This window comes from Prenolepis imparis, unplaced genomic scaffold (genome assembly GCF_030444845.1).
Source record: "Prenolepis imparis isolate NDT839.2.m4 unplaced genomic scaffold, iyPreImpa1.0 SCAF_10, whole genome shotgun sequence".
Taxonomy (NCBI): Eukaryota; Metazoa; Arthropoda; class Insecta; order Hymenoptera; family Formicidae; genus Prenolepis; species Prenolepis imparis.
The window spans coordinates 7,831,788-7,848,142 of record NW_028141168.1 but is presented as its reverse complement, the minus strand read 5'-3'; the positions used below and the strand labels follow the sequence as shown (position 1 = coordinate 7,848,142).

At 28.2% G+C, this 16,355-nt stretch overlaps 1 protein-coding gene and 1 long non-coding RNA gene across 4 annotated transcripts in view; one reads left to right on the top strand and one right to left on the bottom strand.

Annotated features, from left to right (window-relative positions):
- Nucleotides 1-3,688: 3,688 nt before the first annotated feature.
- Nucleotides 3,689-16,355, top strand: part of LOC145941750 (uncharacterized) — a 90,073-nt gene continuing 77,406 nt past the window's right edge. Inside the window, exons 1-2 of the long non-coding RNA XR_014426208.1 lie at nt 3,689-3,771; nt 11,527-11,621. This is a non-coding gene — a long non-coding RNA (uncharacterized LOC145941750). The remainder of the gene's footprint in view (nt 3,772-11,526; nt 11,622-16,355) is intronic.
- Xpc (DNA repair protein complementing XP-C cells homolog) lies at nt 5,177-9,122 on the bottom strand. Of its 3 annotated transcripts, none has more exons than XM_083048298.1 (6): nt 9,042-9,122; nt 7,154-8,837; nt 6,819-7,024; nt 6,424-6,688; nt 6,137-6,305; nt 5,177-5,886 (listed from the first exon to the last, which is right to left on the bottom strand). In XM_083048298.1, exons 1-6 carry the CDS (start codon nt 9,104-9,106, stop codon nt 5,531-5,533), a joined length of 2,745 nt encoding a protein of 914 aa, XP_082904424.1. In that variant the 5' UTR covers nt 9,107-9,122; the 3' UTR covers nt 5,177-5,530. The 3 variants fall into 3 exon arrangements, with proteins under 3 accessions (XP_082904424.1, XP_082904425.1, XP_082904426.1); XM_083048299.1 differs by having other exon boundaries at nt 9,037-9,117; XM_083048300.1 differs by having other exon boundaries at nt 5,178-5,886; nt 8,897-9,102.

Genomic DNA, 16,355 nt, shown 5'->3' with positions numbered 1-16,355 from the left:
ACAATTGAAAATTAAAATTTTTAAACCGCGGAACCCATACGGCGCGGATTACTTTTACGTATATTAGATCAAAAAGTTTGTACGCTGGTATGCTGATGGTACCATCATAATGTGCAGTCAATGTAATGTTAAAATATTTTAAAGAATAATTTTTGGCTCGCTTTAAACAATTGAAAATTAAAATTTTTAAACCGCGGATCCCGTACGGCGCGGATTCATTTTACGTATATTAGATCAAAAAGTTTGTACGCTGGTATGCTGATGATACCATCATAATGTGCAGTCAATGTAATGTTAAAATATATTAAAGAATAATTTTTGGCTCGCTTTAAACAATTGAAAATTAAAATTTTTAAACCGCGGATCCCATACGGCGCGGATTCATTTTACGTATATTAGATCAAAAAGTTTGTACGCTGGTATGCTGATGTTACCATCATAATGTGCAGTCAATGTAATGTTAAAATATATGAAAGAATAATTTTTGGCTCGCTTTAAACAATTGATAATTAAAATTTTTAAACCGCGGGACCCATACAGCGCGGATTAATTTTACGTATATTAGATCAAAAAGTTTGTACGCTGGTATGCTGATGGTACCATCATAATGTGCAGTCAATGTAATGTTAAAATATTTTAAAGAATAATTTTTGGCTCGCTTTAAACAATTGAAAATTAAAATTTTTATACCGCGGATCCCATACGGCGCGGATTCATTTTACGTATATTAGATCAAAAAGTTTGTACGCTGGTATGCTGATGTTACCATCATAATGTGCAGTCAATGTAATGTTAAAATATATGAAAGAATAATTTTTGGCTCGCTTTAAACAATTGAAAATTAAAATTTTTAAACCGCGGATCCCATACGGCGCGGATTCATTTTACGTATATTAGATCAAAAAGTTTGTACGCTGGTATGCTGATGGTACCATAATAATGTGCAGACAATGTAGTGTTAAAACATATGAAAGAATAATTTTTGGCTCGCTTTAAACAATTGAAAATTAAAATTTTTAAACCGCGTATCCCATATGGCGCGGATTAATTTTACGTATATTAGATCAAAAAGTTTGTACGCTGGTATGCTGATGGTACCATCATAATGTGCAGTCAATGTAATGTTAAAATATTTTAAAGAATAATTTTTGGCTCGCTTTAAACAATTGAATATTAAAATTTTTAAACCGCGTATCCCATACGGCGCGGAATCATTTTACGTATATTAGATCAAAAAGTTTGTACGCTGGTATGCTGATGTTACCATCATAATGTGCAGTCAATGTAATGTTAAAATATTTTAAAGATTAATTTTTGGCTCGCTTTAAACAATTGAAAATTAAAATTTTTAAACCGCGGAACCCATACGGCGCGGATTACTTTTACGTATATTAGATCAAAAAGTTTGTACGCTGGTATGCTGATGGTACCATCATAATGTGCAGTCAATGTAATGTTAAAATATTTTAAAGAATAATTTTTGGCTCGCTTTAAACAATTGAAAATTAAAATTTTTAAACCGCGGATCTCGTACGGCGCGGATTCATTTTACGTATATTAGATTAAAAAGTTTGTATGCTGGTATGCTGATGATACCATCATAATGTGCAGTCAATGTAATGTTAAAATATATTAAAGAATAATTTTTGGCTCGCTTTAAACAATTGAAAATTAAAATTTTTATACCGCGGATCCCATACGGCGCGGATTCATTTTACGTATATTAGATCAAAAAGTTTGTACGCTGGTATGCTGATGGTACCATAATAATGTGCAGACAATGTAGTGTTAAAACATATGAAAAATTAATTTTTGGCTTGTTTTAAAATATTGAAAATTATAATTTTTAAGCCGCTGACCCCATACGGCGCACAATTATATTACCTGTATTATACCAAAAAGTTTGTAGGCTGCTATGCTGATGGTACCATCATAATGTGCATGCAATGTACAGTTAAAATATATGAAAGATTAATTTTTGGCTCGTTTTGAAATATTGAAAATTAAAATTTTTAAACCGCGGACCACATACGGCGCGGATTCATTTTTCGTATATTAGACCAATAAAGTAGTACACTGGTATGCTTATGGTACCAAAATAATGTGCATACAATACACTGTTGAAATATAAAAATATTAATTTTTGCTCTTTTTAAAATATAAAAAATCATACTTTATAGCTGCAAACTTATTAAAACTCAAATTCACTATATGTGTATTAAATGAAAAAATTTGTAGGTTTGAATCTATTTGGTACAGAAATAATCTGCATATAATGTACTATTAAAAAAACAATTAATTAATTTTTGGCTCTCTATAAAATATTAAAAATCGACTTTATTAACGCGAACCTTATATAACGAAGAATTATACTATGTGTATTAAACGATAAAATTTGTACGCTCGAATCTGTTTGATATAAAAGTAATCTGTATAAAATGTACTTCTAAAAAGAACAATCGGTTAATTTTTGGCTCTTATTAAAATATTAAATATCGATACTTTATAACCGCGGACCCTATATAAAGCAGAATTATATTATGTGTATTAAACAAAAAAATTTGTACGCTCGAATCTGTTTGGTATAAGAGAAATCTGCATAAAATGTACTATTAAAAAAAATATTCGATTAATTCTTGGCTTTTTTTAGAATATTCAAAATCGATACTTTATAACCGCGGACCTTATATAAAGCAGAATTATATTATGTGTATTAAACGAAAAAATTTGTAAGCTCGAATATATATTTGGTATAAAAGTAATCTGCATACAATGTACTATTAACAAAAAACAAGCGATGAATTCTTTTTTCTTTATTATATGTAAAGATGAAACTTTGTAGCCGCAAACCCTACACAGACTTATATTATGTATATTATATAAAATAATTTGCATGCTCGTATTTATTTAATATAAAGAGCCAATATAATTTATCGCTTGTTTTTTTCAATAGTACGTTGTTTGCAGATTATTTTTATACCAAATAGATACGAGCGTGCACATTCTTTTATTTGATATACATAATAATAGTTTGCGCCATATAGTTTTCGCTGCTACAAAGTATCGATTTTTGATATTCGAAGAATAGCCAAAAATTTATTGCTTGTATATTTTGATAGTACATTGTATTATATATATAAAAGTTATCTGCAAACAATGAAATATATTATTCGAGTTTTAAGTAGTAAACATATTATTTGTAATATTATTTATAACATTTTTAATTTTTATAACATATTTTTATTTTAAAATTTAATTAGCAAATTAATGCTTTAATTATCTGATTTCTATCAAAAAATGTTAATCAAATTTAAACAAACTTTATATAAAAATATCATTTTTTTTATATAAAATCGAGCAAGCGCGCGCTTATGTTGTTCTAGTATATTAAAATATATATTATATTATATATTTATTTATTTTTTTAATAACAGTTGAATAATATGAAATTCTGTGAAATCTAGTATGACATTTTATATGACAATTTGCCCAATTATAAATGTCTCTGCCCTGGCTTCACATGTTATGAAAGCATAGCCGTGTTAGCGGTCTAGCATATTAATAATATAGAAATCTGTTGGTACTATCAAATTTGAATATGGCGCCTTTTATCGATCTTCGCGCGCTCTTGCGTTTCCCGCGCTTTCGCGCTTCCGCGTTTCCGTGCTTTTGCATTTCCGCCTTCCGCATTCGCGATATGTAGTGTCCGGTCGTGTTGTTCGCGAGTGCTTCGAATTTTCCATCGCCAGGCTAAGCAAAAAGGGATTACAGGTACTTTTTCTACAATAAAGCTATTCATTATTAGTATCAGAACATGTGTGTATAATAATATTGAGAAGTTATTGCGCGTGAAAGAATATATAATCAGAAATATATATCGTGCCATGACCGGCTTCGGCGGACAAAAGCATAACCGCTTTTTGATTTCGTACATATTTCTCAAGAATGATATGATATATAAAATGTTCGGTTAACATTAAACTCAAATAATGAAGAACAGAATAATGTATTCATAGTTATGGAAATTGAAATTTTATTGTTCTGGCCGGCAGAAAAATCTGTAGATATATATGTACATACACACACATATACATACATGTACGTTGTATGTACTTTACATACATATATGTACGTAACGTATATACGTTACGTATGGCGCGTGTGTACATGTGTGTGTGTGCTATAAATTGCAAAATTCGAAATAAGATATAAAAATTTATATACACATACACATATATACATATATATATATGCGTATAGGTTACGAATAGCGCGCTCGTACATGTGTGTGTGTGTGTGTGTGCTCTATAAATTGCATAATTTTATAATATTTAATGTGCAAACTTCATAAAATGTATGAGATATAAAAATTAATATTACAAATATTACAATAAAAAAATTATTCTATACATCTAATATATAAAATATCAATAAAATATATGATAAATACATAAGTCACACATAACATGTATGTATATAAAAGAGTAATAATATGAAAATGGAGAATAATTTTTTTTTATATAATATAAATATTTTTTCTACATAAATATAGCAAATATTATATTTTTATGCATTGTAATGAAGGAAAAGAAAAACACGTCTTATATTATAAAAATAATTTAATTTGTACAAAAAATGTTTACAATCATATCATACAATATTCAGAGCAAACAGTATCATTTTTTGTCTGGCTTATTATTGTATGAAATAGCGATGAAAGAGTTAATTTTTTTTATATAGTAAATATATATAACTATAGCAAATATTATTATAGCATTTTTCATGTATACGTGTTGTGACGATGGAAAAAGAAAATACATCTTATATTATAAAAATAATTTAATTTGTAGAAAAAATGTTTACAATCATACAATATTCAAACAGAGCAAAATGTATTATTATTTCTTGTCTGGTTTATTATTGTATGAAATAGCCATGAAAGAGTTAATTTTTTTATATAGTAAATATTTGTTATATATAAATATAGCAAATTTATTATATAGTATACATTTTTCATGTATACATGTTGTGACGATGGAAAAAGAAAATACATCTTATATTATAAAAATAATTTAATTTGTAGAAAAAAATGTTTACAATCATACAATATTCAAACAGAAAGCAAAAAGTATCATTATTTCTTGTCTGGTTTATTATTGTATGAAATAGCGATGAAAGAGTTAATTTTTTTATATAGTAAATATTTGTTATATATAAATATAGCAAATTTATTATATAGTATAGATTTTTCATGTATACATGTTGTGACGATGGAAAAAGAAAATACATCTTATATTATAAAAATAATTTAATTTATACTAAAAATGTTTACAGTCATCATGCAATACTTGAACAAAAAATACCATTATTTCTTGTCTGACTTATTACTGTATAAAATAGTGAAAAAAGTTAATAACTATCGATAATTATCATCTGTGAATGTTTAACATAATATGAATAATGTTTTATTCTTGAGATAAGGATTTTTCAATTAACAAAAAGTAACGTAAAAGTTCATATACACATTTTATTAGGTTTTAGATTTTTTTACGGTGCCTTTTCGTTGCTTTGGACGTTTGTTTGTTTGATGATCGGTTTTCGATTCTTTTTGAAACTCGTATTTTTGCGATAATTTCTCCTTAATAAGTAAACCTTTAATGAGTTTCTTCCAATTGCCGTAAATCCTCTTCTCCCTTTTCTCGACAGCGCGTTTAGTCGCTTCGACCTGTTCTGTTTCCCAAGCCTCTCGTAATATATCTTCGTATTCGGCGCATACGACAAAACCTTCAGTAGCTGGTACAGCACCCATGCAACCAAAATTGAAACCCACTACAGCGGTCGCACAATCTATGTTCAGTTTCCTGGCAATTCGATTTAATCCTGGAACTATAAGGATTTATTCGTTACATAATGCATCGCTATACAATAATTTGATTTTGTAGCAAAATAAAAATTCTTCCAATACTTTCTTAATTTTTAAAAATATATTACATAAGAAAATAGTCAGCTAAATATATGTGACGCTATTTATTTCATTTAGGATTATGTAAAAGTGTATAAAGACAAATTAATCGTTAAAAATTTTAGAACAAAATATTTCCGTATTGTAGTAATAGGAAAGATATATTGTGCTTACGGTTTATGTGCACTGTGCCTTTTGGAAGCATACATTTCTTGAACAAATCTACGTTTCCATATTCATTACGAGGTACAATGCCATTTTTAGCTTCCGGTGGATCATATTCTGTAGTTTGCCACTCTCCGAATAGTTCTAATGCAGAATCTTTAAGTTTCATGCCTGAAAGCTAAATACATTTTTTTATTATAATATCTTCTAGATAAATAATAATTTTTATAAAATAAGAAAATTTATTTATATTTTTAAAAAATTAATTTCGTGGAAATATATTAACGTAATTTTACCTTATCATATTTTGGAAGTGCTTTAACTATCTTGTATGATTCTTGTTTTGGTTTAACTACTCGAGCTTTCTTTAACCAGGTTTCTCGTGAACATAGCGTGTGCACGCAATATCTCGAATAAATAGCTTCGCCTGTTTTTAAATGTCCGAGTGGTACGCAATCCGCCGGATATAAGGCTTCATATTTGAGTAAGTGCCTGACCAGCACATATAAAGGGTGTCCTTTGCATTCGGAAACAGTTTTAGGCAATGGCTGTTCCAGCTCTCTGTGAAAACAATTGTGTTTTGTTAATAGAGGACTGTTATCTCTTGATATCATTTTCCCACACACATGACACTACAATTATTTCTGATTAATTATAGAGTCTGAAACATACATGTAGAAAAAAAAATTACCTCTGCAGAAGTAATTCATCTTCTTTTTTAGACATGGCAGTCTCCCTTTCTAGCCAATAAGTTAAAGTCTCAGTCCACCATTTCTCATCAATGCGTTGCTTACGAGTAACAGAAAGCCACTGTGCACAATAGCGTCTTGTGACATCTTTTATTAATCCTTCCGAGTTATAAGCTATTACGTATAATACTGGTTTGCTTGCTTTTTTCTGAAACATTATTACATAATATTATTAAACATATATTAAACAAATATCCTATATGATAATTAAATAATTACAAAAAATTAGAATTCAATAATCATAGGAGTTAGTCATTTTTCTTTTTTAATTACTTACATACATATCAGCCACACAATCCACATTTCCATCTATTACATTTATGCATATCCAGCATCCTTTGGACTCCACATATACTTCAACCCATACATCCTGTTTCTTTTTTAATTTGCCATTATTATCAGCTTCTTCATCATCCGACATTGAGTCTTTCTTTTCATTCTTATGTTCAGATTTAACAACTTTTTTATTGTTATTACCTCGTTTTCTCTTCAGCTTGGATGATTTTTCATCTTCTTCTGAACTTGAATCAAAACTGAATGATAGTCTCTTAGAAACTCTTATTTTGGACTGATTATTTTCTGAATTAGTTTGTGTATTGCTTTGCTGTTTAGTTATTGCAGATGCAGCATTACATGCTTTATGAGATCTTAAACGTCTTGGACCAGTGTTTATTTTTTCTGAACTCGTGGAAGCTGTTTTGACATCCTTCGATGTAGAAGCTTTATCTTGAGAAATTATACTGTTATTTAAAGTATCTTTGTTTTTCTTAGTATACGAGTACTTTGAGCGAAGAATCTCTGCTGCCCTTTTCTTTGCTTCTAAATTAGCATTTTTTCGCGCATTTTCATTATTCTGAATTACATTATTTTTGAGATCTTTTTCTTTTGGATCTGTATTTTTCTTATCTTTTTTAGAGGACTCTGTCTTTTTTTTAGTTTTTTTTGGTTCTTCTTTAACTTTATTTTCATTTTTCTTTTCTGTACTTGTTTTAGGCAATAAGTCATTATAGGCTTTTATAAGCGGTGGATTAAGAGACACTATTAGACGACAATGTAAGCCAATACCTCTCAGTATTGCTACATATAGTATTACCAATTCTCTATAATTGAAAATTTTCTTCTCTGTTATCCTTTTTAACAATGTTTCCTTATTTATAATGACTTCATTGTCGGTAGATTCTATTGTAAACATATTTCTGAAATATTTTGTAAATTTTGCTAAATATGTCAAATCAAAATTATCCTTTGGATAATTGTTTGTTGAGATAAGAGATACTGTTATTGCCATTATTTCAGGATCATTTGCTTGATGATTTAGATAGAATCCATATGCCAACCAACAAAGTCGAGCCGCTTTCTCTATAATTATCTGATTGGCCTTTAGTTTCCTTCGTAGAAGAGCAGTTAGATCTGATTCCTTCTTACTGCTTGTTTTCTTTTTGAAAATCATACTTGTACCTGGCAAAGTTATGTTAACACCTTCCTTAGGTATAGTATAATCGGCAGGACGTTCAACATCCTCTTCCTCTTTTTTCTCCTCATCTGTGCTTTCATCATCATGATACGTATGTGTACTACTTTCTCCTTGGAGTAAAACTGCGTTTATTTCGTCAGATATATTATCATTCTTCTTTTCAATCCTGGTTTTCTTAACATCTTGTAATCCATCGTCCTTGGAATAATGTTGTTGTGGCTCCTCATTATTCACATGAGGCCTCTGCGAGGCTTCCAGATTCTTCACTACTTCTGAGAACAAGTTGATGTCATTTTGAACAGTTGTGAAATTGTCATCATCGTTACTCTCATCTTCGCTGTAGCTTTTCGAGTTCACTAAGGTAGACTTTACCGCCGGTTTTATTGAAAAGAAACTAGCTGTCAACTCGTCCTTTGGAGTAATACCAGTGAAATCATTGCTGCTGTCGGAGCTATCATCGTCGGAATCATTCATAGTGGACGTTATCCTGCAAAATATAAATTCTCTTTGTCTTTTGTTATACTGTTTGTTATTGTTATATCATACCTTTTTCTTAATAGATTTTCTTATTTTCTGAATTTATTTATTTTTTAAAACCAATAAGTGAAGATGAAGAACTTTATGTAATATGTCGTAATTTATATTAAGTGAAATAATCTATATAAACACAATGTGAAAACACTTGCCGCACATGTGTGCACATGCTTGCCAAGCATCACTCCGAATCAGCCAATAATATGCGTGATAACAAGGCATAAGATTAGATTCTGAAATATAGTATACATGTGTGTTTTATACATTCTTGTTATTATCTTCGAATGGTATATAAATCTGAACAAATTTATGTGCACTAGTTTGCCGATAATCGTAAATACAGTACGCAGATGTAAGGTGATATTTTGTTAATTTACATATTTTTGTAAAATTTTATTATTTTTGGCAAATTATAAAAAAAATTTCTGATGTTTTTGACGTTTATTGAATTATTTCGCTATTTAAAGAGAGAAGAGAGGGAGATTACTTATTATTTATATAAAAAAAAATTAATATATTAAAAAATTTAATACTATATTAATTTAAACTTATATTAATTATTTAATATATTTTTTACATAATTTTATTAAATTATTTTATTATTTTGTTGGAAATTATAAATATAAAACTTTTCAGCAATATTAAGAATAATACGTGAAATTTCTATCGTCAAAATATTTATGTATGTTTTTTATATTTTAAATCATGTTTTTGAAGATCAACTTTCTGCGATATACATTTTTTATAATCTTCTTTAAACATTCCTTATGAATATTTTAATATGTTCTTATAATATCTTATTTGCAGCAGCTTTCTATTAAAGATTTCTTTCTTTATATTTTTTTTAATTTTAAGAACTTTATAAAAGATAAGAATATTATATTTTATACACATAAAGATTTTATTATTACACAAACATTCCATCTAAATATAATCATAATACCACGTAAACAGTTTTCTATAATATATTCGGCGCATTTATGTCTTAAACCTTCTCATAATAATGCTAATAAATCGACTTTTGTAAGTGTGATGAATAATGCGTATAGGGTCTAAAGAGTCAACAAAAGAAATCAGGTTACTCGACATTTATTTATTCTTTTGCTCTATATGTATAACAGTGAAATTTATATTCATTATAATATAAAAACTGGAGCTTTTATGAAATATTACTGTATAAAAGATTTTTTCTTGATTTTTTAAAATATACGGTAGAGATGTAACGCGACAGAAAAAAGAAAAAGTGCTCTAATTAAGAAAAATTAAGATGCACGCGATGATACATGAATTTTGCAGCAGCTTTTTATTGCATCGTAAGACATCACGTGTATTCTAATTCGCTGACGTTTGGGTAATTCTAAAAAAATTATAAATTATTTTAAAATTGAGTTACAAAAGAATTTAATGGTTTGACAGTAAGAGAGTAATATAATAAACTTATATTATATGAGATTTCTTAGAGAAGGAATAAAAATTTAATATAAAAATTTCACATGTTTTTTGAATAAAAATATTTAATTGTTTCTATATATACGAGTACTTTCTCGTATTTTTAAATATGATGTATAATTTCGCGGTTTCGCGATTATAATTTTAAACAATCAAAGAAATAAAAATATTTATTTATAAAAAAATCAGATTTGTCTTCTGCATTTTTCAAACTATCTTTAGCATTGTATTATATAGAACTTTAATAAATAAATAAATTATAGTAAAGAAATTACGAGGTAAATCGCATAGTATTATTAGATATGTTGACAATCGAGCTTTTATTAATTAAATTATTTAGACAAGTTTCAGGTTATTAATTAATAATAAATATTTGTATCTCAACAATCTTTTACGTCTTAAAACTGTGTCTTGTTTTTGAATTTTTCATAGCATTATTATTCTGAGGTTCTATAAAGGGCAGTCCCATAGATCCATAGATTATCCATAGATTCTGCATACTGTATAGAACGTATGCAATATGGAATATATATTTGCAATTTTGATCCTGGATATAAATGATGAATTATTTCGATAGTATTCGAAATTCGAACGCTTATAAATAATAGAAAACTAGTGCGATATATCTGTACGCTCTCTTTTCGCGGTTTTAACGGTCTTCTTTGCATCGCTCGCGGCGATTCATCGGAATACGGTGAGTTTGTCAGCAGATGGATTTTGTCCACCTGTTCTCTGAATATGGCTTGATGTAATGGATAATTGCTGAGACCGGAGGGGCCTATATACAATATCTAAGTGCATTTATGTGTAAAGCTGACATTTGCCTTGCTTGGTCAAATTCCAAGTCCAATGTACCATGCTGTCCATTAAATCCTGAATATTATGTCTATGGATTATGCATGATTCAGGATATAGAATGTTTTCCAATTTCGTAGCTGAAAATTTGGTGATAAATTTAAATAAAATTTAAAATTGAACATTTTCTATCATTTCGCAACTTTATAAATATTAATAATGTTAAATAAGCCTTGTGCCTTGATAAATAAATATTATATTCCGTTGAAACACACACACACACACACACACACACAAGATTTATTTAAATAAAAAATCAATTTATATGATTGTGAATGAAAAAAAAGATATTTAATTTCTTTTGTTTTGTTGTTAAACCAAATCTATTTTATTTTCAGATGACCTGAACTATCTACGGGAGGAACTTAACTATCTAAGAGGAAGTGAGGAACATCTGGAAAATTCTGGAGCTATATCTTGTGGACGTCTAAAGGTAGGTGCATGAAAAATTATCGAAATCTTTCAATCTTTGCTATCGGAATGTGTACAAAATATGTTAATAAATATGTATAATACAAAATATATTTACATACAGGATATGTATGTACAGAAGATAGATAAAATTAATCATAAATAATTTATATATAATATGAATTTACGAAGACTGATTTATAGATATTGATTATTAAAAGTGTTTGAGTTGCATTTCGTTTGAATTGTAAGATCGTCGTTACGATCTTTTTGCGAATCCTACATTCCCTCGAGGAAAACTGAATGAAGCAATCCGTAATTATCATAACGTGATTTTAATAAAATTATAAACACGACATTATACGTGCAAGAGGAGAAAAATATATTTTTACCATGTATAGTCACGGGTTTGAAACGTACCATAATTTTTTCATACTGCAAATTTTAAACTTCTTGAGAGTTTTTACAGTGCTTTTTACATTTTCTTTAGTAGCTTCATTACATATCTCATTATGAAGTATATTCTCATGATTTTATATTTTTATTTTTATTATGCAAATTATATTTTCAAAATTCATAAAGTATATATTAGAAAATTATGGCAATGTTTTATCCAGAAAAATTATGTAGATGAGTTACATATGTAAAGCATTGAAGATCATTAATTTTTATAGAAGGTTATCAACATATAATATTAGGATCGCATATTAATAAAATTATCTTTTAATAAACATGTTTATGCAGAGCTTGCTAAAATTCTTGATTCTTATTTTAATAATCGATTTTTTTGATAAACATGTAGTAGATACTTTTTTCATGAGAAAAAGTTTTTCCATTTATTCTATAGAATACTCTATAGAAATATAAATTTTTGACGGAACATTCTCATTTATTTTAATGATATTTCGTATAATAAACACATATGCATATTTCACAGTAATATGCTTCATCTTAATATCGCTTATTCCCTATATGAGGATACAGGATAATTACAGCTTGCAGCTATTTCGAGTTTGTCCGGAAACTGGATCGAGATGTATCTAATCCAAATTATGTTTCTGGTAGTAGGCATTCGTTAAGACTTTTAATTACTCCCAAGGCACTTTCAAGTATACAATTTCTAATTAAACTTTCTGTTCAACTTTATGAAATCAGTTTCAACTCTTTTCGGGTTAAATGCATATTTAAAGATAGTTGTAATAAATCAATTATAATATTCTTGTGAGTCTTGGTTTAATGATACTGAAACATTGTTGGCAAGTTTTAATTTGCCGAATCTTTAAATAAAAAAAGGAAAAGAGCAATAAATAAGAAATATCGCGATCGTTGTGTTTGCGAGAATATTCGGTTTACGAATATTAATTAGTATGATAAATATTAGTTCTCATCTATATGCTTGATATTATGTACATATGTTCAATAAAATAGGATATATCATATAGTATATATGTGGAATATCTCTAGATATTTTTTTCTCGCATTCTTTTTTATATAAAATACAATATTTTTATCAATATTGAATTGATTAAATAAATCTAACGTTTGAAGCATTAATTAAAGATTAAAATATTATCGATTTTAATAAATTAAACTTCAGAGGTACAAACACAGATAAAATTTCTTATATTTTTTTGAACATTAAGTAGGCTTTATTTTAATAGATTTTTAATTTGCAGATTAATTAGGAGAAGATATTAAAGATCAAGCGTTATAAAGTTGTAGAGAAAGGCAGTTTAATTAGATTATCGCGCCATCGGAAATTTTAATTTGGCCAAAGAATCCCTAAATGCAAATAAGCGCGGATAAGTTGAGACATTCCGTACATTTAAAATTCAAGATGCGAAGTCTTAAAATTGACTGCCGTATTGAAGTCTTGATAGGTATATGTATGGGTTACTCGAAAAGTTTTTCCTTAGTTTTTTCTTTAAATTTGTTTATTTTTCATATATTTTATATAGGAAAAAGCTAGACAATTTTTTAAATTATTCCAATACTTAATTGCATTAAAAGTAAGTAGTTTTATCTGTGGTGCATACAATGATTCATACGATACATTAGGAGTTGCAATATATAGATTGAAAATAACGAGACGTCGCGAACCTCGACACGTGTTCCGATTTAATTTACTTCGTGTGGTTGTTAGTTAAATATTATGATCGGTAAAAGAATGGTATTGTTTAAATCGCCAGGTCATGTGAAAATGAAACATTATTTGTAAGCTTAATCGGCACCGAATAACCAATAAAAGCGATGTTTGTTCGCGCTTAAAATTATTTCAGCATATCAGAGATAATGTAAACTTTACATTTTGTTTCTCTCTTTGTGACGTCATATTGTATGTACACGCGTATATTGTATATGCTTGATTCATGAAAAAGTTATACATTATTCATATATACTCGTAAAAAAAATTATCGCAACACGTAATCAATATCAAAATTCATAAATTCAAATAAGCGTATCTCCGCGAAAAATTGTCGTATTTCAAAAATTTTTTTTTTTATTTAAAGGGTAAAGTCTCTACTTTAAGGAACTTTCGTTCGATTTTGATTTTATTCTTTCCCCCTTTCTCCATCCCTTTAAAAGGAGGGACGTGTTTTTTTTCAAAAAATTGCATAGTTTGACAAACTCTACGGAGTGTACTAAATTTTTTCCGCAAATATTATCATAACTATCGTAAAATATGGACTTTTCTTTACAAATTAAAAAAAAATTGAATACCGTACGATTTTTTTTCGCGAAGTTACGGCGTATCAAAGTTAACTATGCATTTTTGCCTATATATTCAATTACCGCCAACATTAGCATTATCCGATGGGCACTACGGCAGAAATACACAATTTTAAATACGAACATATATCCCTACCCCAACACACACACACACACGCACATACACACACACACGATGGGCAAAATCCGATCAGCAACTTCCCCGTAGTGCCCATTGGATAATGCTAATGTTGGCGGTAATTGAATATATAGGCAAAAATGCATAGGTAACTTTGATACGCCGTAACTTCGCGAAAAAAAATCGTACGGTATTCAATTTTTTTAAAAATTTGTAGAGAAAAGTCCATATTTTACGATAGCAAATATGATGATATTTGCGGAAAAAATTTAGTACACTCCGTAGAGTTCGTCAAACTATGCAATTTTTTGAAAAAAAAAAAACACGTCCCTCCTTTTAAAGGGATGGAGAAAGGGGGAGAGAATAAAATCAAAATCGAACGAAAGTTCCTTAAAGTAGAGACTTTACCCTTTAAAACAAAAAAAAATTTTTGAAATACGACAATTTTTCGCAGAGATACGCTTATTTGAATTTATGCTAAATTTTGATATTAATTACGTGTTGCGATAATTTTTTTGACGAGTATATAATGAAAAATAACAAAATAATCCTTTTGAAACTATTTCATCCTTGCATATTGAATTGTTATAAAATTTATAATTATTTTATATATGGTAGTTTCAGTGTAAAGGAAGTAATCTCATTTCCCTGAAAACACAACGTCGCTTTATTAAAAATTCGATATGTCGTACAAGGAATATTAAAAATTAATAATAAATTTTTAATTTTTACTAATCGTATGGTCGTTGAACGTTGAGTATAAGAATATCGGCTGAATGTTAATTTTCGGTTATTCTTACTTTTTAGCTATCGCCATGTTATATGTTTTGTTCGTAGTTTTTCTTAATTATTTCGTTTTTAATCTTAAATATAACTCTTATAACTAATAAATAATATAATTTATCTCACTTCCATTGGTACTTTTAAATATAACATAGAAATTGGCATGTCCAAAATAAAGATTATTAATATAGTAAATATATTAATTTCTTATAATTTATATTAATCTTATAAATAGATAAACATCAAGTTATATCGTGATATCGAAGATAAGCATAACATAATTTAATTAATAAAACAAAATTGCAAACTCGGATATTATTACTCCGTTTCATATGAAATATAACTGAGGTTTATATACAATTTATATTGAACAAAATATTAAAATTATATATAAACACACACACACACATACATATACACACACACATACACACATACACACATACATACATGTAATATAAGAACTCGTATATATATTTTCTGGTTTAATAAACATTTATTATGTTAGGTTGGAAGCAAGTTGATGAAACATTTAAAAAATCTTTCTTTGTGCTTACAAACTCTTTTTTGTTCTATTGAATATTTTTGACAATATCAATAGATTCCACTTATTTATTGTTCTTTGTGTTTCACGTTTCCCCTTCACTTTTGTATTTTATTACGTACACTTTACACGGTACAATTTCACTTTCAAGAAACATGAAACAAAGAGCCAGGAAATCAATGACGTCTTTGAAAATGAGAAGCGATCACCTTTGTTAGTTCGCATTTTGAAGAGGCTTCTAGAAACACGAATCTCTCAATTGATTCTTTTCCAACCTAACACTATCTCTTTGGTACCAAACATGTTTTTTCAAACAAGTGTAACATATTTGTAGAAGACTTTCTGAAAGTATAGTTTGCAATATATTTTAGACATGAATGTCGTTTTGACGTATCAATCGATAAATCACAACTTTTTTTTGGTTATCGATTACTCTCAATTTGTTTCAAAGAGATCAACGAACATTTTGCTATCCGCTACAAACAACACGTAACAAATCCGTGAGATAATATTGAAATGCTCTGATTTTGATTTATATATCGTATATTATATCGACATTTGACGTTTTTTTCTAATAAATT